The sequence below is a fragment of the Acinonyx jubatus genome, chromosome A3, assembly GCF_027475565.1.
Source record: "Acinonyx jubatus isolate Ajub_Pintada_27869175 chromosome A3, VMU_Ajub_asm_v1.0, whole genome shotgun sequence".
Classification (NCBI taxonomy): domain Eukaryota; kingdom Metazoa; phylum Chordata; class Mammalia; order Carnivora; family Felidae; genus Acinonyx; species Acinonyx jubatus.
Genome location: NC_069388.1, coordinates 88,965,205 through 88,985,931, shown reverse-complemented (window position 1 = coordinate 88,985,931; position 20,727 = coordinate 88,965,205). Strand labels below are relative to the sequence as shown.

At 52.3% G+C, this 20,727-nt stretch overlaps 3 protein-coding genes across 11 annotated transcripts; 2 read left to right on the top strand and 1 right to left on the bottom strand.

Moving 5' to 3' along the window:
* Positions 1-3,536, top strand: LBX2 (ladybird homeobox 2). Its single transcript, XM_015087030.3, has 2 exons — positions 1-242; positions 1,502-3,536. The coding sequence occupies exons 1-2, from the start codon at positions 38-40 to the stop codon at positions 1,876-1,878; spliced, it is 582 nt and encodes a 193-aa protein (XP_014942516.3). The 5' UTR covers positions 1-37; the 3' UTR covers positions 1,879-3,536.
* A 1,747-nt stretch (positions 3,537-5,283) lies between these two features.
* On the bottom strand, positions 5,284-13,483 carry TTC31 (tetratricopeptide repeat domain 31). Of its 6 annotated transcripts, none has more exons than XM_027072162.2 (13): positions 13,343-13,483; positions 13,097-13,185; positions 10,035-10,137; positions 9,676-9,914; positions 9,420-9,503; positions 8,649-8,705; positions 8,472-8,552; positions 8,164-8,358; positions 7,866-7,917; positions 7,684-7,774; positions 7,454-7,595; positions 7,137-7,238; positions 5,284-6,860 (listed from the first exon to the last, which is right to left on the bottom strand). In XM_027072162.2, exons 1-13 carry the CDS (start codon positions 13,380-13,382, stop codon positions 6,567-6,569), a joined length of 1,569 nt encoding a protein of 522 aa, XP_026927963.2. In that variant the 5' UTR covers positions 13,383-13,483; the 3' UTR covers positions 5,284-6,566. The 6 variants fall into 6 exon arrangements, with proteins under 6 accessions (XP_026927963.2, XP_026927964.2, XP_053056781.1 ...); XM_027072163.2 differs by having other exon boundaries at positions 5,284-6,857; XM_053200806.1 differs by having other exon boundaries at positions 9,676-10,137.
* Positions 13,484-13,642: 159 nt separating this feature from the next.
* Positions 13,643-20,539, top strand: CCDC142 (coiled-coil domain containing 142). 4 transcript variants are annotated; one of them, XM_027072152.2, is made up of 9 exons: positions 13,643-14,714; positions 15,012-15,098; positions 15,176-15,325; positions 15,460-15,590; positions 15,662-15,775; positions 19,296-19,410; positions 19,621-19,798; positions 19,924-20,123; positions 20,280-20,539. In XM_027072152.2, exons 1-9 carry the CDS (start codon positions 13,643-13,645, stop codon positions 20,534-20,536), a joined length of 2,304 nt encoding a protein of 767 aa, XP_026927953.1. In that variant the 3' UTR covers positions 20,537-20,539. The 4 variants fall into 4 exon arrangements, with proteins under 4 accessions (XP_026927953.1, XP_026927952.1, XP_026927955.1 ...); XM_027072151.2 differs by having other exon boundaries at positions 15,176-15,367; XM_027072154.2 differs by having other exon boundaries at positions 15,176-15,367; positions 19,931-20,123; positions 20,280-20,533.
* Positions 20,540-20,727: the final 188 nt, after the last annotated feature.

Genomic DNA, 20,727 nt, shown 5'->3' with positions numbered 1-20,727 from the left:
CGCAGCCGGCGGCGGGACCGCCACAGCCCCGTCGGCCATGAACTCGGGACCAGAGCCCCGGACACCCCGGACATTATTCAGCATCGCCGACATCCTAGGCCCGCGCCTGATCCCCCGAGGACCCTCTACGTCCCAGCTTCCAGAGTCGAGTCCTGGTCCCACGTCGCCTCTGTGCGCGCTGGAGGAGCTGACTAGTAAAACTTTCCGCGGATTTGACTGGCACGCTCCGGAGCCCTCTGAAGGTATAGCGCAGGCAAGGTCGCGCACTTTGACTTGGCCTTCTCCCCATCTCTCTCCTTCAGGTCCCGGTCTCGACCCTTCGTTCACAATGGCCCCCACCCTAATCTGCCCTCTGTCCTCAGCCCACGTGCTGGGACTTCCATATCCCAATCCTCACCTACCCTCCGTTAGTTCCCAGGCTCCGCGGCCGCTCCTTGGAGGCCACCAGCGCCGAGGGGGAGGGCCAATCTGTCGAGAACTGAGTGACCCGTTGGTCCGTTCGCTGTAGGCGGGGCAATCGCGACACCGAAAGGCCGGCGAGATGGAGACAAAAGGCCTGAGCCCGAGGCTGTGAACAGTGAGCTAGGGCATGGGCGGTGCACAAAGTGCTGGGAGGCAAGGCTCGGTCTCTCCGGGTGACCTAGCTCCGCTCCACGCCGTTCTCTTCAAGAAAGGGGACAGGAACAGAAGGTCTTTGGGGCGGCAAGGGTCGGGGATTACGGACTTCGCCTCTCCTTACACTTTGAACCCCCACTACCTCCTTTTGGGCTCGAGGAGGAGGTTCCCGTGTCACTAAAAAAAGCGTAAAACAAGAGTGCTCATCATAACCTGAGAGTCTTTAGAAGGGCATGATCAGAGTCGTATTACATTCATCACACAGGGCTGCCCCGGGCTGTCCCTATTATTTTTTTAATGTTTATTTTTTGAGAGAGACAGAGTGTGAGCAGGGGAGGGGCAGAGAGAGAAGGAGACACAGAATCGGAGGCAGGCTCCAGGCTTTGAGCTGTCAGCACAGAGCCTGACACGGGGCTCGAACTCATGGACCATGAGATCATGACCTGAGCTGAACTCGGATGCTCAACCGACTTAGCCACCCAGGCGCCCGGCTGTCCTATTTTGACCATGGTCGCCCGGCCTCGGATGCCGGGCCAAACCTACAAGCCCACTTATCCCGGGGCTCCGGAGGGCCTCAAAGATCCCTCCCCAGATTGCCTGACGCCCTGCCAAGTCTCCTTTGGCCAGTCCCGCCCTCTTCCTACTCCCTCACCTCCTCAAGATGCCCTCAGCCTGCTGCTTCCCATACCCAAGTGGCCCGTTCCACTTTATGCCCCTCACTCCCAATTCGGCCTGAACCCCCGTTTGGTAAGGGACCACGGTTCAGGCTCCTGTCCGCCTTCTCGCTCCGCCTCCCCCACCCCGGCTTGAGCCCCCCCACAGCTTCTCCTTTGAGCGGATGCCTGATTCCTGCAGGCTAAGACTGACCCCCGCCGTATCCCCGCAGGCCGCGCCGCCCCGAGTGCTCTGGGCCCTGGCCAGGCTGGCCGCAGACGGCGAAAGTCACGCACGGCGTTCACTGCGCAGCAGGTGCTGGAGCTGGAGCGACGCTTCGTCTTCCAGAAGTACCTGGCGCCTTCCGAGCGCGACCGACTGGCGGCGAGGCTCGGCTTGGCCAACGCACAGGTTGTCACGTGGTTCCAGAACCGGCGAGCCAAGCTCAAGCGCGACGTGGAGGAGATGCGCGCCGACGTGGCCTCGTTGCGCACGCTGTCCCCCGAAGTTCAGTGCCGCCTCTCGCTGCCTGACGGCACCCCACGCCCCGTCCCTGGCCGGCCTGACTCCGGGCCCCACCTGTCAGAAGAGGAGATAAAGGTGGACTAATGAAGGCAAAGCCGCCGCCGCCCTGGGCACCTGGATCCCCGACTCCTTGCCTCCGTGCTCCGCGCCCTGTCTGGGTACTAGGGTGGAGGGAGGGTGTGGATCTGGCCTCCTCTGGCTCACAGTCCAGACACTCGCTTTTCCCAATTGTTGAGAATAAAATGGAGACTCAGTCGCTCGACGCCTCAATCTTGGCGCCCCAGAGCAGTAAGAGCAAAATCTGCCGATTGTTGTGCAGATTCCGCGCTTGGCTGAGCGCTTTAAACGCGATGTCTCCTTCAAACCTCATAGCAAGTCTATTCGGTGATATAATTATACCCGTTTCACAAAGCAAGAAGCACTAGGTCAGGATTTGGGCCTAGGTATCCTGCCAGCCTTCAGAGCCAGTGCATGTCAGCCGGACGGCACTCTGGAGACTTCGAGCTGAGGGACACGTAGCTGCGGGCGACCTACCCCTACTGACTGCCTTTAGTCGCTGGACTCCAGCAGGCCTTTGACCCGCCTCCTCCAAGACCTTGCAGCTAACCTCTGGGCTGCTCCGAAGTGACAAAGTTGTGCCTGATCCTACCCTTTCCCCACCCTGAGGTCATTTGTTAATGGGCTTCAGACGATTCCCTCACTTCTGCTGAAAGAACCCCATGCTGAAACACAAGCTAAGTGAAAGCGGTGGGGAGAAGGGGCACAACCCTACTTCTGGGACCTCTGCCCCACACTTGGGCAGGAAATGTTCCTCCCAGGATAGTGGCCTTGGCAGGAGGGTGGGGAGGCTGAGTCTGGCCGTGGAGGTGGAGGCTGGAGTAGCTGCATGGGGACCTTGGCGGGTGGAGCCAATAGCCTACCCCCACCAGCGGACATTTCTGAAATTAATTTATTCCACTGGTAATTAATCACCCTCTGGCAACATGATGAGAAGGTAAGAGGCCTATGCCTATGCAGGGCCATCACTTCAGATCTTCAGAAGACCATGCTTAGGTTCTTTCCTGGCTCCCCTCTCTCCGTGTCTGTCCTTCCTCCCTCCTCAGGCCTTCCATGCTTCTGCCCAGATGCCACAACTCATTCTCAAGAATGTTCTGAGAATGATCCATCCAGGATTCAAGGGGAGTCAGCTAGGGCCTCGGTTGCAAGTGGAGGTCCCAGGAGAGAATATTTCAGGGAGACTGAACAATGCTGGAAGGCAGAAGGGAACCTGGCACTGTTGGACAATAACTACCGCTTATTGAACATAATTCAAGTGATGTGCATGGATTAATCTTCACAGTAATCCCAGAAGATAATGAAATTTTAATTTCATTAAAATTTTTTTTAATATTTATTTTCGAGAGAGGGACAGAGTATGAACAGGGGAGGGGCAGAGAGAGAGGGAGACCCAGAATCTGAAGCAGGATCCAGACTCTGAGCTGTCAGCACAGAGGCCCACGTGGGACTCGTGGGACTCGAACTCACGAGCCATAAGATCCTGACCTGAGCTTAACCAGCTGAGCCACGCAGGTGCCCCAGATTTTAATTTCACTTTCAGTGTAAGGAGACTGAATCACAGAAGCCCAAGAAGATGTAGTAATGTCATGGAGCTTGTAAGTGCTAGGGCTGGCACTAACCTGCTTGTTTGACTCAGGGGCTCATGCTTTTGACCACTGCATGTTCTGTCCCCATAACTGTGACTGGGCCTAACTGAAAGAAGAAAATGGTTTACAAAGAAAGCCAGGGAGAAAGGGCCAAAGGTAGCAGTTTTGGGATTCTACTATAGATAAAGCATAGTCCTTGAAGGTTTTAGAGAGGAGAGACGTGACAGCAATGTTAGAGCAGGCTAATCTGGCTGCAAGTGTAGGGCGGACCAGTAACTGGCAGGGACCTGAAGAAGGAGCGTATCTCTGGCCACTGCAGAAGGTAAGAGCCGAGAGAATTCGGGGCCAGACGTGGTGGTGGTGGGGGGAGCTGTAATGAAAAAGGAATGTTTGATTATCCCAATGACCGAAGATTGCATGAATCTGTGACAGCCTCACAAACCTGGGTAACTGGAAGAAAAATGGCATCATGGGCAGAAATAATGACTACTGGTGTGGAGCTAAGAACTTGTCTGCCATTACGTACAAAAAGTGTTCTTTGCACCTGTGTTGCCCTTTCAATACACATGTGCAACACACACACATAACTTCCCTGGTTCCTGTTCAGGGCCTTCATCCCCTTCCTAAGGCTGCCTCTTTGGAGACTTTAGAGTGACCAACTCATTCCCATTTGCCCAGGACTTTCCCAGTTTTAACACTGAAAGTCCCATACTCCAGGAAATCCTTTAGTCCCAGGAAAACCGGGGTGGTTGGTCACTGCTTTCCAACCCCAGGGACTCAGAACTCAGACTGCTGTGTTGGAACCCTACCAGTTAGCAGGGTGAGTGTGGGGCAAAATGGGGATAAGGTGTCAGGAGTCCTGTGGTTCTTAGAGAAGGTTCAAGTCCAGGATAGGTCAAGAGATACTGGGGAGGGGATATTTCTTCGAGAGGCTGGAAGAGCAAGGAGCCAAATCAGCCTGAAAGCAGATACCACACAGCAATGGTGGCTGCCCATTCTTTGAGGAACCCTAGAGGAATCCCCAAAGCAGAGAAGTACCCCTCTGCTGCCCTGAACAAAGCCAGATGAGCAGGCCTCTTATGAAGTCACCATAATAGAATCCCCTTTCAAGCAAACACAACCACCTCTCCCCAACTAGGCACGAGCAAAGAATTCTCAGAGCAAATAATTCTTGTTAGGAAGTATGATTGTGTCAAGTTAATTGGCTCTGAGCCGTGATCCCCCTCCACTTGTGTCCTCTTAAATTCTAGCCCGGTGCTTCCACCTCTCATAATCAAGCCTTGGATGAACAAAACTGAAATCTCTCCCACCAAAATGGCCTCTGGATGGTATCTCCCCAGCCAGGTGCTAGAATAGTGCTTGGGTTGGGACGCCTGGGTGGCTCAGTTGGTTAAGCGGCCGACTTCGGCTCAGGTCATGATCTTGTGGTCCATGAGTTCAAGCCCCGCGTCGGGCTCTGTGCTGACAGCTCAGAGCCTGGAGCCTGTTTCAGATTCTGTGTCTCCCTCCTTCTCTGACCCTCCCCTGTTCATGCTCTCTCTCTCTCTGTCTCAGAAATAAATAAATGTTAAAAAAAATTAAAAAAAAAAAGAATAGTGCTTGGGCATTAGGGTCGATCACCTGGAGGGCTTAATGAAATACTAATCGCTGAGCCTCGCTGTTGCACTTTCTGATTGAAAAGGTATAGGGTGGGGCCTGAGAATGTATATTTGCATCAAGTCCCTGCTGGTTCAGGGACTACACTTGGGAGAACCACAGTCCCAGGAACTCTGTATTTTGTGAAATAAGCAGCAGTGTACTCATACTCATCTCTTCCCACTATGGGAATCATGATTATGTAGGACAGTTGCAGATAAAAAATCAGTTTATTTAACACCCTTTATGTACCAGGCACTTTGTAGGTATTTTCTCACACTTTTACTTCCACTCCTCACAAAAGCCCTGTGGGGTAGGGACTGCCCCCATTTTACAGATGAGGGAACTGAGGCAGATGACCCAAGGTGACCCAGCTAGCAATGGCAGACTTCATTCTGATACATTCAAGGAGCCTGCTCAATAAACAAAAAGAATTTGGGAAAGCCCTGCAGAAAGGAGGTGTGTTTCAACACCTCCTATACAGGTGTGAATGTTGTTGAGCAAGACCATAAGGCAGCAAGAATCATTTATCCTGGCAAATGGTTCTCCCAGGCAAGGCATTCTGGAAGGCTTAAAAGTCCCCCACAGATCCATATTCCAATGAGCTGAGAGTCCCAGGCAAGGCTAGGGAGGAAGCAGCCAGGGGCAGCTGCCAGGATCTTAGAGAACCAAAAGACCTTGATTCTTACACAAGAAGTAGGGAACTATGGCCTTCTTTGGGGGGCAGTAACTCTTGGTGGGGAAACTGCATAAATTCACATGGGGAAAGGCTCATTACAATACCCAGTGCTGGAACAGAAAAAGAGCATGGCCAAGGTAGCAGCTCCCTGGGTGCTTGCTGACGCCCCATCAGCAGGACAGTCAGCAGTGGGAAGATGTGATGTTATGAACCCTGCCAACTCCAAGCAGGAGCTGGTGAGGGACTTCCCAAATGCAAACCCCAGTGAATCTTCTAGCAGTTGGAGGAGTTGAGACTATTGGGCAAAGGAGAGGTCAGAATGTGCACCAAATGACAGAAAACAAGGCATGAGTGGCTGGGGCTAGAAGAAACAGGGTAAGAGCTGGGCTCAGGAAGATGTGAGCCTCTATCAAGATGGAGGGTGGGACTCAGGCCTCATTCATCATTGTGGCCCTCTTCCTGAGCATAGAGCTCTGGTTGGTGAATGAGTCCCTCGGGGCCAAGAAGCAGAGCAAGCCCCATATGCTCCCTGTGGGGTCTGTCATAGTCTGAAAACCTAACTTTTGTACAGTTCCCTCCTTAGCCTTGGTGGGTTTTATTTTTCCTTACTGCTCCCAGAGGAAGCCATCTGCTTTAAAACCAAAGAAAGGTTGTTTCAGTGGTCATGGGGCTCCTTTCTGTCATCCGGTCTCTGTGGCAAAAGGAATGACAACCAGGGGTGTCTTTAATTATAGTTTTAGAGTACAAGGTCTCAAAATATGCAGTGAACTGTGGGATACACACATGGCCTTGTCCTATGAGGAACAGGTCCTCTGTCATCTGGCCTGAGGTAGATGCTGGGGCCCAAGTCCTAGCACACCAGAGCCCTTTGAGGGGTCCTGGAGAGGGTGCGGTCTTCTAGTCTGAATTTGGGGCAGGGTCCAGTTGGGGTGGCTCAGATGACATGGGGGAAAACGCAAGGGTAGAGACAGAAGGCCAGGAGCTCTTGGAGCGGTGCTTGGAGGGCGACTGACAGACGGGAGGCCTGTGGTGCCCGGCTCAGCATGGGAAAATGGTTGCGGGAACCCAGTTGTCAGATGTGGCACCCGGATTCCTCCTCGCTGATTCTGCTGAGAAGGGAAAGGAAGGGGCACCTGTAGATACTCCTTTTCAGTGGACTTCAGTGTTAAGGGACTTCCCAAATGCAAACCCCGGGGAATCTTCTAGCAGTTGGAGGAGTTGAGACTATTGGGCAAAGGAGAGGTCATTCCCGCCCATTCCCACCCATTCCCGCCCATTCCTGCCCCCACTATCTGTCTGAGGCAGAAGGGAGCAGGGCCCACTGTGGAAAGGCCAGCCATTTCTCCTGCTGCCCCCTCAGCATGACAGTGGGCAGGTTCCCTTACCAGGGCGAGGTGCAGAAGGCAAGAGTGGAGCTCCCGGGCTGCGTCAGGCTGGGAGCCGCCTCTCAGAGTCTCCTGGAACACAGCAGCTGCCTCTTCAAAACGCTTTGGTCCCAGAGGGATTGGAAAGAGCAAAGCTTAGGTATCAAGGGGGTAAATGAAATTAAAACTGCCCCTTTCTCAAACTCACCTAGGCCTCTTGTACCACTAAGACTGTGACACTGTGGTACTAGGAGCTTTCCTAGAAAATGCAGTGTAGACCCAATCCCCACCCCATCCCACCCAAATTCCTCCTTTGCTTCCAATCTCAGACCCATTACCTGCAGTCCCATCAAGGCCTTGCCCAGGCGGAAGAGGCCTCGGGGCCAGCCAGGTTGCAGAGTAAGGGCCACCTGGGCATCAGCCAGGGCCCACATTGGTTGACCCAGCCGTTCATGGCAGAAAGAGCGGTTTCCAAATAACCTGATAAAGACAAAGTGGCCAAAAGTCTGGATCCTCAACACTTTGCCTTGTCCTGGCCTCCGAGCACAGAGGCTAAGCCCCTACTCACCGATGATCCCGAGGGTTGAGCTTCAAGGCCTCGGTAAAAAGAAACACAGCCTTGTGGTAGAAACCATTTTGGGCCAAGGTGGTACCCAGCTCTGGGGAGGAGAGAAGGCAGGAATGTTCAGATGGGGCTAACCCAGAGAGGGGAGGGTGAGGAAGGGAAAAGAAGGAGAGAGATAATCTCACTTGCCAGCTCCTGGCTCTGCTGTAAGGCAGCTGCCGGTAGTCCTGGAGATGCCTAAGGATGGGGAGCAAAGTCAAGTGGGACTTGAGACCTCAGCCTCCCCAAATCTTTCTCCTTTGTTCAAACAATAAATATTGCAGTCAGCATCACCCAATTTATGTAATTTTTATGACAGTTCTGCAAGATGGTATCAGCCCTACCTTCCTGCAGAGGAAACTAGGGTCAGGGTGTCGGTGATGGAACTGGACCCCAGGTCTCTTGATTCTAGAGCCAGAGAAGTCCTTCTACTGGTCACCTCACCTCTGCCTTAGGGGTCTGCCTGGGCCTTTCTTCTATTGGAGGGCTCCCTTCCTCCTGGCCCATCTTCTCTTGGGGGCCCAGACTTTTGCCTCGGGGCTCCTGGCTCAGTCCCTTGTCTCTGCGGGCACTGGGGGGCCAATCCCCAACCTTGCGCAAAGCCAGAGACACGAAAGTGCTAGATAGATCCAGTAAGTCCTGTGAGCAGAAAGGAGAGTTAGGAGGGGATGGGGATGAAGTATGTCCTGGAGTAGGTGGAGGGATAGGTGGGAGTGGGCAGAGACCAAGAAGGGAAGGAAGGGGGCTCTCACCTCTTCCTCACCACACTGTCCCTGAGCAGGGTTCCCAGGGCTAGATGGAGGGCTCCCATCTCTATCTGGGGTGGCCTTGAGCTGGAGGGAAGGCAGACAGGGATCACCCTGAGCTGCCTTTTCAGCTCCCACCCTCCTAGCACTGAGTGCTCCTCATTCCTGCCTATAGACACTCACCTTGGGCTCCCCACCCTCCTGCTCCAAGCGTTCCTGTCGCCTGCGATCCTTTTGACGCTGCAATGATAATGACGATGATGTATTATTTGAAAATTCTATGTTTTTTTTAATTTTTAAAATTTCTATTTTATTTTTGAGAGAGAGAGAGACAGAGCATGAGCAGGGAAGGGGCAGAGAGAGAGGGAGACAGAATCCGAAGCAGGCTCCAGGCTCTGAGCTGTCAGCACAGAGCTGGATGCGGGGCTTGAACTCATGAACCGTGAGATCATGACCTGAGCTGAAGTCAGAGGCTTAACCCACTGAGCCACCCAGGTGCCCCTGAACCTTCTATGTAAATACACACACACACGCACGCACGCACGCACGCAATTTGTATCTTGAAACCAATTCTTCACGTGTACAAGAGGTTATATGACATGTACTGGGTTAAGAGCTTTGCATACACTCTCATCTAATGGCTACAACTCCAGGAGGTAGGTTTTGTGTCATCCTCATTTTACAAGTGAGCAAGCAGACACGAGAGTCACCAGGCAGAGGTCTCACAGTAAGAAAGAGGCAGATTCCAACCCAGCCGGTACAGTGTGACTCCAGAACCACCACATCATAGGGCTTCCACGAGACCTTCCACCTCTGGGCTCTGAGCTCCTTGGCCCCCCTGTGGCAAGAGGGTCTACTACAGACCACCTTGGGTTCTTTCCTGTTCTCACAAAGCTTCCCTCTTTCCCTCTTCCAAATCCCTCCAGGTTCCCACTCCTTCTGCCCTCCAGCCACCTTCTTCTTGAGTCGTTTCTTCTCTGCTTTCTGTTTCAGGCGCTCCTCCTCAGCCACCAGCTCCTCAGCCAGGTGGTTGGCTTCCTGGAGAAGGAAAGGCAGGTGACGGGAAAAGAGAAAGAGAACAAGAAAACCAAAGGGAGGCCAGCAGTATGGAAGGAGCTTGAAAGGTCCAGATTAGGGGAAAATACATATATGGGAATATGGCAGTTGGAGGAGCCCTGGGGGAGGTGAAGCCCCTTGTTGACCGTCTCACCTCTTCAGTCAGCAGGAGCTTCTGGGGCATGGCCACCTCAAGTATGCTGTCTGAGCCACCGGAGGCAGATGCAGAGGCAGAGGGGCTATGAGGGCAGGGCTCACAGGGCTCAAACCCTTGGGGAGGATACAGGAAGGACTTTCGGAGACCACAGTAAGTGCCCAGTCCCTCGGCCCCTTTGTCTCTGTCACTCTGTCCAGGTGTTTTAGCCTCATCACAGAAATGGTCCAGGAGGTAATCTGTCAGGAGGGATAAGGAAAAGGGAAAGAAAAAGGAACATGAGAGAGAGGAGTATCTGAGGGCCAGCCCTCCCCAGGGTACCAGCCTCGATCCCTGGGCCCGGCCCCTGCACGCCCCACCATGGTGCCACAGCTGCAGCCGCCTGCTGCTCCCATCCACATGGATCCGGTGCAGGCCCTGGGGATCACTCTCCACAAGCCGTCGAAGAAAATCCACTATGTCCTGGGAGGGGGAGGGGAGGGAGGCTGGTATTGGGGGGAGCTCTAGGAGAGAACGAGGGGCTTGGCTGGATTGACCCCTGCACCGTGGCCACCACAAACCAGCCACCCAGCCTGGAGAACCTTATTGGCTGACCTGTCTGCACTCAGCACCTTAAGACACACTGCTCTGGTTTTCCTGGTATCACTACTCTCCTGCTTCCCAAGGGTTCTGTGAGGCCTTTCAGTCCAGCCTTCTCCATCATACAAGATCTCCTCCCCTTGACCTGCCACCACATCAGCCACACTGAGGCCCCAGAAACGGAACCCTCCTACCTGCCCTTCCAGCCATGTCCCTTGTCAAATCCCTGCATATGAGCAACCCCATACAACCTACTCGGGAGCTACCGCATGCCTGAATGAGAGCAGCAGTTCCTGGCTGGCCTCTCCCCTGCACTTCATTTGCTTCCCCTCAAACCAAGCTCTCAGCAGTTACTTCCCTACTCAGCAACTAACTTCCAGTAATTCCCCACTGTCAAGGCCATAGGCAGGACTGAGTCTAGCTCCTCAGCCTGAGATTCGGAGCCTTCTGCAACACTCCCTGGCTGACCTTCCCAATCTTCTCTGTCATTCTCCACTGCTTGGCTGCTTTCATCCCTCTGCTATCAGATCCCTTCCAGGATCTTCCTCCCAACTGTCCCCCGATCCTGGCTGTGAGCTTCTCATCACATCTTGTCTCACCTTCAAGGCCCAGTTCAAATTCCATCTGCCCTCAAAGCCTTCCCAGACCTCTTCATCTCCAATAATCTCTGCCTTCACTCAACGAAGCTATACTCACATGCTCTGTGTTATACAATTTAGAACCTTATTATTCACTGCTTTTTATTGCTCTCTCAATTGGCAAGAATCATGGAACTGGAAAGAACACTGTCATGAAATGAAACTGCTTGCATCTTAGTTCTGGCTCTGCACTGCCCGGTTGTTTGATTGTGAACAAGTCATATAACCTCTCTGAACCTTGGCTTCATCATTCACAAGATGAGAGAAGACTCTTCAAGACCTGGTCCATTATGTTCTGGGGTTCTTATGAGAATCATTTCCCCAGTTACTGTCAGCTTTAGGGGAGAACAGGAGTCATCTTGTTCCTGTGTGGCCTAATCAGGCCTAAACAGAGCACACCCCTGACTAGGTGGTGGCCCACTGACTGAGAAACTTAGAAGTTACGTGAAACTCCAATGTGCTAAACTAATGCATAGGAAGGACTTCAGATCACTGAGGTATAGTCAACTTTCTAAGCAGTTTTAGAGCCAGGGTTTCCATCAGAAGATTGTCCTGACTTCACAGCATCTTCATTTATGCTGCTGTGCACTTTTAGCAATACTTATTTTATTTTCAAACTCAATTGCCTGGTGGGTTTGTTTCAACTTCTAACTGGCCCACTCTAGCCATCTTTAAAAACAAAAAATGATTACCTTGATCTTCTATTTCTCCCCAAAGCACAGTCTATGCTACTCTCTTAATTCACATTGCTGAACACAATCTAGCAACTCAGTCCTCCATGAATCATCTCCTACCTTCTTGTCCTACCTCAACCTACAGTGGCCAGTGGTCTCCTCTGAAGTTCCTACAACACACCAAGTGTGCTCTCATCTCAGGCTTTTGTACTTGTTACTTCCTCTCCCTGGAATGCTCTTTCCCCAGTGAATGGCTCACCCCTTCAGATCTCTTCTTAAACCTTTTCCAGGAGGCCTTCTCTGACCACTTCCTTTAAAAAGAGAAGCTCTCAACTCCACTCAGCACCCCCTGTCCTTCTTGCTTTATTTTTCTTTGCACTTTTCATATTTGGCATACTATATTGTTTATTTGTTGATTGGTTGCCTCCACTAGATGCTTCTAATTCATTGAAAAAAAGGAATTTTGTCTGTTTGGTTTACTGCTGTCTTTCCAGTGCCTACAACAGTGCCTGGTATATAGCTGGTGTTCAATATGTGTGCTGAATGAGCAAAAGCAGAGAGACTGGTGAGGAGACTATTCTAATAGAGATGCAGTCAGAAGCTGGGTCTGAAGAACCTTTGTGACCCAGTGAGTTTGGACTTCGTCTTGTCAGTGATGGGAGTGGAGTGCTCAAGTGAAACAGCACTGGAGAAGATGAGTCTAGGGGTGGAATGTTTAGTTAGCAGGCCATAGGCCATAGAGAATGAGTTCTTGAACTAAGGCCATGGCAGTGGGAGCAGGAATGGAAACGATGCGCTTGAGTCAAGAGACACTTCCAAAGTGGATTTTAGTGATTTCATGTGTGAGGTAAAGGAAAGGGAGGATTATGTACAATGATTCTCAGATTTATGCTGTAAGCAACTGGATGTCAGTTCGTGTTGCTAACCAAAATTAAGATTAGAGGAAAAGGAACCAATTTGCAAAGATGATGAGTTAACTTCTAGACTTGTTGAGTTTGAGGTTTTGGAGAGCCCCAGAAAGCAACTGGAGACACAGATTCTCAGGGCTCCTAAATCTGATCCTGTCCTTCCCTCAATAACCCTATCACCTACTTGAGGACACCCAAGCCCCTGTGCCAGACAAAGCCTTTCAAGCCTCTCTCTTCCTTCTTTCCCACTGCATTTCTTACGGTTCCAACCAAACCACTCAAGTCCCACTTCGGTGAAGTCCTCTAAACTTTTCCTTGCCTCGGCGTCTTTGCTCACACTCCTCCCTCCGTTCGTAATATCTTATCCTAAGGAACTACCACCCACTTCCCAAATCCTCAACTCAGAAACCGTTGTCAACTCAATCCCGCCCACGTCCAGCACTTATCTAGGCAGCGTGGTTCCCGGGGCCCCACGCCCTCCATTTGTCACGCGCTCCTCCAGGCTCCACGGAGCCCTCAGAGCCCAGGGCATCGCCCGGCATAGGCGGGGCTCAGCACAGCTGGTTGGAAAGAGGCGTGACCAAGATAAACCGGACGAGGAAGAGCTAGGAGTCCCTTTTACCTCTGCGCCGTAGTCTTCAGGACCGAATTCCTTGCAGAGTTTGGGGACAGCAGCGACCTCCAGCGGACAGCCAGACCGCAGAGGACAGTCTATGGTAAAGGAAAGCAACGGCGCGTCACGGTGTTCAGGTTGGATGGGCCGGAGCCCTACGCCCACCGCGTGAAGCCCAAGACCCTACTGAAAACAGACCCAAGTGGGGCTGCCCTACCCTCCTGGACCCTCTCCTGTCTTGTCACACCTGCTTACCTAGCTTTATCCGCCCCACAGTCTTCGGAATCGGCGCCATCTCTCAACAACAGTAACCCGAAAGTGAAAGGTGATCTGGTACTTGATATCCGCCGAAGGGCGGAGTAGGACAGAGTAAACTGCCATCTTTGTTACGGGCAGAAGCCTCCGATTACGGAGCGCGAGAGAGTCCAAGACGGTCCCGGCGGCTCCCGGGCGAGAAATGACGGCTCCTGGGACAGGGCGGAGTCCCGGCGGCAGCGGGCGTTGGGCTGTGCGGGGAAGTGGGACTCGTTAGGTTCGTTCCGGACTCGGCGTCCCATGGCCCAGGGGTCTCGCTCCGGTGGCTTTCTGCCTCCGCTCGCCACCGTGCCGCCGTTTTGGTCACAACCAGAAGGCGCTGTGGAAGAGCAGTGGGAGAGAAGGCAGGCGGGCGCTCTCGGCGGGGACTTTCGTGGCTGGCCGCGGCTGCCGGTTGCCGGGAGCATTCCCTGCCTGAACCCACGGCCCGGCGGAGCTCGGGGAGCGCAGCCGTGGTGGGCTGCGCCGGCGCCAGCAGACGCAGGAGAGCACCGCGAGGCGGGCGCTGCAGACTGGTGGCAGGAGCCGGCAGCCGGCCGCCCCATTCCTCCAGCGCTGCAGCGTCTCCGGGCCGTGTTGCTGCGGCTGCATCGTGAGCGGGAGCAGCTCCTTCAAGCCCGGGACTGCGCCTGCCACCTACAGACGGTCGTGCGCCTCCTGAGGATCCTGAGTCCCAGCGCGACGGCCCTTGGCTCCGGCCCCTTGCCTCAGCTGTGCCGCGACCTGCTGCTGCCTTCCCGTGGGGCTGTCCTGCGAAGCGGCCTACGGGAGACTCCGGAGCCGCTACTCCTGGCGCGTCCCGTTGGACTGGCCGCTCAGCGCCTGGATGCTGCCATCGAGATGCAGCTTCGGGCTCTGGGTCGGGAGCCTGCCAGCCCGGGCTTGTCGTCCCAACTTGCTGACGTGCTCTTGGCACTTCCCGCCTACCACCAGCTGATGGGAAAAGCCTTGAGCCAAATTCCGGGGGCAGCGCGCCCTTTCCCACCCCTCCGTGTGCTCCACCTCCTGACGGGGGAGCGGGGTTGCCAGGTGGCTGGTCAGCTAGATGAGGCTCTCAGGGGGTCGGGCTTGCGGGACCACCTCCGAAGTCGGTGCCAGGAGGAGCGGGAGCTGCTGCCCGGGCTGCTGGGGCTGCTGGGGGGTGTGAGTGATTCAGCCAGCAGTGGACTGGGGCTTGGAGGGGCTGGAGCCCTGTGGAGCCAGTACTGGACCCTGCTATGGGCAGCTTGTGCTCAGAGTCTGGACCTAAGTCTAGGACCCTGGAGGGACCACAGGGCAGCCGCACAACAACTGAGTCAGGCACTGGGTCAGGGTGAGTGATGGGCCTGGGTGGGCATTTAGGAAGACTGGGGTCTCTTTCTTCTCCCTAGCCTCCTCACTCCCCTGCCAACCAGACTCCAAAAGCAGTCCCTTTAGAATGAACACCCCCACCCCACCCCTCCTCCCCACCAGTCAGGCAATAGTATCTGGGCTTTCAAGGCAAAGTCTCATCTTCCACTCAAGTCTTGAGGCTTGGTGGAAGCCTCCCCTCTTCCCCCATCACTGAGTGGGCAGTGGTTCTGGAAAAGGGAAGCCTTCTTTTCAGGCTCCAAGTCATTTCTCCCACTAGCATCCCTGCCTCAGGAGTGTGAGAAGGAGCTGGCTTCTTTGTGTCGCAACCTATTTCATCAGTCCCTTATCTGGAATTGGGACCAAGGTGAGAAGGAAGGGGCATTGGGAGTGACACAGCCCCAGATTGCCCCTTCCTTATCAGACCATACCCCTCATCCTCAGGCTTCTGCCAGGCCTTGGGATCTGCTGGTGAAGATCAGAGCAGCCGTCCCTCATCCTCTCATACCACTGAACTTTTGCAACAGCTTTTCCCTCCTCTCTTGGATGCCCTTCAACAACCCAGGTCAGGGCTGCTCCTCTGTCAGCCTCCAGGTGAGACAAAGTACTGGGGATGGAGGAACAGAACAGTTGAAGGTATCCTCTTTATTCTTTCACTCTGTTCTGAAGCCTGCCTCCTCCCAGAGGGGTTCTATGACCCCTCAGATGTTCCATCCTCCTCTCCCCAGATCCTGCACCCCTTGCTTTAGGGCTCTGTACCCTGCAGACCACCTTGCTCTGGTTTTTGGGTAGAACTCAGCAGCATCTGGCAGCATGGGCCCCAGATTCTTTCCTGCTTCTGATCCAGAAGGACTTACCTGTGAGTAGCTGGGGAGTGGGCAGAGAGGATCCTGGGCTGGGCTGAAATCTCACTTCCCATTTCTGCCAAAGCCTCTATTGCATGAGGCGGCAGCTCTGTCTAGACTGGCCTCAGAAGAAAGTTTGTCCCTGGAGGTGGAGCAGCAGCTGGGCCTGGAGATCCAGAAGCTAACTGCACAGATCCAGGTGAGAAGAGCAGGGGCGCTGGCAGTGGCAGTTTAAGAGTCTGTTCTATGCCCAGCTTTGGGGTTAGGATGATGGTGGTGGTGATGGTGGTGGGACATCCCAGGGACTTGGAATCTCTAGAGTCTCTGCTGAATTTATCTTTTCTTACTCTGTTCATTTTTTGTTCTCTCTTTCTTTACCTTGTTACTATGGAGAACTGCAAACATATACAAAAATAGAGAGAAGCGTATAATGGACCCCCATATTCCTACCACTGAGGCTTTAACAGCTATCAACTCCTGGTCAATTCTGTTTCATCTGTATGTCAGGCTCTCATAACAGCCACTAATGATTACTGCCTAGATCCATTATTTCATTAAAGGGTGCAAAGTGGTGATATCCCAAGTCTATCATTTCTTCTTCATTTATTAGTTGAATTATTCCTATAAAGTGAAATTTGCCTTCATTAATTATTTGGTTACTCTGAAGTACATTTGATAGAGAAAAAGCCAGATAAATGATTGAACCTATCCTTCTATTTACTAGCTTTGATATGATGTTTCTCTTTTCTAAATATATAACTTATATTTTTTTATTAAAGTAATACATGTCCATAGTTTAAAAAGTGAAACAGAATAGTGGTGCCTCTCGGTGGCTAAGTTGGTTGGAGCATCTGACTCTTGACTTCGGATCAGGTCATGATCTCAAGAGCGTGGAGCCTGCTTGAGATTCTCTCTCTCCCTTTGCTCCTCTCCCCACCTTGCGTGTGCACACGCTCTCTCTCTCAAAATTAAAAGAAGTAAAAATTTAAAAAGGTGAAATAGAATATTATTTTAGAAGGGCTTTAATGAAAAAACAATAGCACTTTAACTACCCCCACCCCACCTCTGATTCCTGTTCCATAGTGGTGACCTTCATCTACTCTTGTTTGTCTTCTAGTAGTTTATTTTCTTCTAAACTTATGAATAAAATTATTATACTTCTTTTTAATTTTTCCCCATTTTGCACAGTATCTGTTCCTACTATGGAGGATGTTTCTCCGTCTTTTTGTTTTCTCTCCCTGCCCAAGTTTCTCCTCTGCTCTGAATTATTCTGCCCTGAATAGGGGCGTGGCTACAGAGTTCAGGCTTTGTCCCTCTGCTCCTCTTCTCTCTGCATTCCTTTTATTTATTTATTTTTTAAATGTTTATTTACTCTTGGGAGAAAAAGTGCGACAGAGCATGAGCAGGGGAGAAGCAGAGAGAGAGGGAGACACAGAATCTGAAGCAAGCTCCAGGCTCTGAGCTGTCAGCACAAAGCCCAGTATGGGGCTGGAACTCATGAGCTCTGAGATCATGACTTGAGCTGAAATCAGATGCTTAACTGCCCCTCTCTCTGCATTCCTGTTTGCCCACAGTGCCTTGGTGCTGTGCTTCACTCCCCCCTGCCTCAACGGTTTAGCCCTACTCTACCATCTACATCTGCCTGTTCCACCTCAATTTATTGCTGCCTCCTTCAACTCAACATACCCCAGAGCAGGCTCCTCATGAGGAAGTTGGGACAGTGATAGCCATGGGAACTAGCATGTAATTACATGTAATTACAGAAGCTCCATACAGGGTCTATGTCTCGAGCTGGTGGCTAAACAGCCTCAGAGGAGCGGCAGGGGTTACTGGAGGTGGGGGTGGGCAGTACATAGTTCCTTGGGGAAGTAGTGGGAAGGTGGCCTGACCAAAGCACAAGCTCCCTTTGTGTGTGCATGTGCGTGTATGCATGCATTCAGGCATATACACACTTGTCCAGAGATGGGTGGGGGACTGTGGAAGAGAAAGCAGGTTGGCATCAAATTGTGGAGGGCATTGGACACCAGCCCACAAAATTTGGGCTTTGTCTCATGAATGATGGAGAGCCATGGGAAGAGCAGGAGGGGAACAGTGGAGACGGTGATAGAGTCTGATCCAGCTATACTGGTTAGGTTGGGAGATGAGGAGACATAAAAAAGAGGGTCCAGCTCTTGGTGGTGGTGAGAACAGGGACAGTGTGCTTACTGTGTGAACTAGCCATTGTGCAAAGGACTCTGCATGCCTTGTTCGTGTGCCTGGTGATTGCACTGTTGGGTGTCTGCTCTGGGCATTCCACTGCATATGGCACTGGGATGGAAAAGAAGAATCAGACATTGTGAGTTTTCTCCCCACCCAGACTGTAATGTCCCAGACAGAAAGACTATTTCATAGTGTGACCTTGTGTTTCCTCGGAGTGTTGGGTACAGAGAGATTCCTAACAAATGGCAGTTGACAATAGGGTAGTTTCCTTGGTATAAATAAGGAGTAAGGGGTTTTGGTTTTCAGGAGAAGAGAGCAAGAATTTGGATTTAGGGGGGCGCCTGGGCAGCTTAGTCAGTTAAACATCAGATTCTGTGTCTCCCTGCTTCAGATTCTGTGTCTCCCTCTCTGTCTGCCCCTTCCCCACTCGCACTCTGTCTCTCTCTCTCTCTCAAAAATAAATAAACATTAAAAAAAATTGGATTTAGGATAGGCTATTGTCAGGATATATACCAGAAGCCACATGGGCTCCACTTCCCCCAATCCAGCCCCCAGGTCCCTTCCTCTCTTCAGGCTTACAAGCATCCAGTTACCTTTTCTTTACAGAGCTGTCACCACATACCCCATTTCTTGAGGTTCCTCTCCAACGGGCTGTAGGGACCTCTCTCTCTTTTTTTTTTTTTTTTAGTTTATTTTCTTTGAGAGAGAGAGAGAGCAAGCAGAGCAGGGGCAGAGAGGGAGAGAGAAAATCCCAAGAGAAAATCCCAGGCTGTCAGCACGGAGCCTGACTCAGGGCTCAAACTCAAGAACAGTGAGATCATGACCTGAGCTGAAACCAAGAGTCGGATGCTTAACTGACTGAGCTGCCCAGGTGCCCCAAGAACCCCCCTCCCTTTTTTCCCTTTTTTTTTTTTTTTCTGCCCTCTCCCATTACAAAAACATAACCTATCAAAACACAGAAACCAAACCAGCCCATGGGCCTTTTTTGCTTTATGGGTTACAAAAGTAATGGAAGTAGGTATAAAAAATATTCAGTTTAAGGACATTCCAAAAGGTCCTGATTCTCAGAAAGTTACAGTGCTTGCTCCTGGTCTGCATATAGTTCCTGCCTTCCTTTCATAGATGGTGGAAGATCATACAATTCCCCCTTTCTTTCTTCAGCCTCTGCCTGTCCGTAGATCCGCAGACCCCTCTCTCTAGCATTTGCTTTTAAACATTGGTAGTGGTGAGGGTATCTCCCCCTTTTTTCCTATTAATGTTCCTATAGAGTAAAATTAACCTGGAGGACTTCCAGACTCTGAACCAAGCTGAGAAGAGCAGGGTAATCCTATGACAATTGTCTATCATCTTTTCTGGGTCCAGGCCTTTAGGAAAACCCAATAAAGCTAGGACATCTTTCCTCAGAATTCTGTTCTGGGGCTTTATGAAAGCCAGGTTAAAAACCTGAGATTCAAAAAAGCATCATAATTTGGCAGTTCTCCAACAGAGAAGCCCCTTTTACTTTCTCCATATCTACACAGCTCCTGCCTGAAGAGTCATTAAGTCTCTTTTTTCAAGAATGTCATAAACAAGCCACACAGGGCTTCGAACTCTACATGCCACGGGGCCGGTACTGGCGGCATCGTCTCTCTCCTGGTAACTCCTCTTCCCAGTATCCCCTTCCAGGGTTCCCAGGGGTAACAGTGTCCTGACTCCTCCAGATCCTGGCTCCACTACTCTGTCTCCATCCTTGTCCTTGCCTCCCATGTCCCCACAAATCCTAACCATCTTCCCCTAAACGTTCCCTTAGGAGCTCAACAGATCTCCATAGCCTCATATGCTGTCCTTTCTCTTCTCTCATTCCAGAACTGGCCAGCATTCCCAGTGAGTATGCTGGGTTGGTGGTTCGCACTGTACTGGAGCCTGTGCTGCAAGGATTGCAGGGATTGCCGCCCCAAGCCCAGGCCCCTGCCCTTGGCCAAGCACTGACAGCCATCCTGGGTGCCTGGCTTGACCACATCCTCAGGCACGGGATCCGGTTCAGGTGGGGAGAAAAGGAGGCAGTGGCAGAGGGCTGGACGGAACTGGAAAAAGCGAGGGGGTATAGGTGGGGCGGAGCAGTTAGAGAGGCAGTAGAGGCAGGTGGCCACATTGTACCTTGGCCTTCAGCCTGCAGGGGGCGCTGCAGCTCAGACAAGACTTTGGAGTGGTCTGGCAGTTGCTGGAGGAGGAGCAGTGGGGCCTGTCGCCAGAACTTCGACAGTCTCTGCTCACACTCAACATCTTCCAGAGGCTGGATGGGGCCCTGCTGTGTCTATTCCAGCAGCCCCTGCCCAAGCCTGAAGTCCACAGGAGGCCTCCCTGTTGCTGTGAGTCACTGTTCTCCAACTCCAGGCTCTCCTTGACCTGCCCTTGCTACTTCATGTGCTCCATCCCCCATCCACATCACTGACCTCATATAGTTGTCAAGAGTGGTGGTACCCCTCCCCCTGCCCACTGCCTGTCTTCCATTCCTGCCTTACTAGGTATATGCAATGAGGTCCAGACCATGGAATTGCCCAGCAGCAGCCTCAACAGCTTGGAGAACTTGGAGCCCCCTCTTCGGCCTGGAGCACCCCCAGCCCAGACAGCTCAGCTGCTAAGCACACTATGGGGAGGGGGACCTAGCCCAGAGGCTTACCTCGTGGGAAATCAGCAGGCCTGGCTTGCCCTGAGGCAGCACCAGCGCCCCCGTTGGCACTTGCCTTTTCTTTCATGCCTGGGGACCAGTCCCGAATCCTAAGGAACCTGGGATGCCGAGGCAAAAATTCAGAGCTCCCCATCTCTGGCTGGAAAAGCTCAGCCATTTAGAAGTGCATGTTAAAGAAGCCTACATTGGGAGCCTGAAAGAAAGGATACCTGAGAACCACAAGCTACAAAGAACCTGGACTTAGAAGCTAAGAATCCAAGATCACTCCAGTACCTGGAGTCCAG

What these genes read in the sequence shown, in the direction of transcription:
- TTC31 (XM_053200806.1), bottom strand. Translation starts at nt 13,382, where the DNA reads ATGGCGCCGATTCCGAAGACTGTGGGGCGGATAAAGCTAG. An exon ending in AGGAGGGTGGGGAGCCCAAG is followed by an intron (nt 8,553 to 8,648) that starts GTGAGTGTCTAT and finishes CCTTCCCTCCAG; the next exon opens with CTCAAGGCCACCCCAGATAG. An exon ending in GACAGTGTGGTGAGGAAGAG is followed by an intron (nt 8,359 to 8,471) that starts GTGAGAGCCCCC and finishes TTCTGCTCACAG; the next exon opens with GACTTACTGGATCTATCTAG.
- CCDC142 (XM_027072151.2), top strand. Translation starts at nt 13,643, where the DNA reads ATGGCCCAGGGGTCTCGCTCCGGTGGCTTTCTGCCTCCGCTCGCCACC. An exon ending in AGGCACGGGATCCGGTTCAG is followed by an intron (nt 19,799 to 19,923) that starts GTGGGGAGAAAA and finishes CTTGGCCTTCAG; the next exon opens with CCTGCAGGGGGCGCTGCAGC. An exon ending in CAGGAGGCCTCCCTGTTGCT is followed by an intron (nt 20,124 to 20,279) that starts GTGAGTCACTGT and finishes CTGCCTTACTAG; the next exon opens with GTATATGCAATGAGGTCCAG.
- LBX2 (XM_015087030.3), top strand. Translation starts at nt 38, where the DNA reads ATGAACTCGGGACCAGAGCCCCGGACACCCCGGACATTATTCAGCATC. An exon ending in CGCTCCGGAGCCCTCTGAAG is followed by an intron (nt 243 to 1,501) that starts GTATAGCGCAGG and finishes GTATCCCCGCAG; the next exon opens with GCCGCGCCGCCCCGAGTGCT.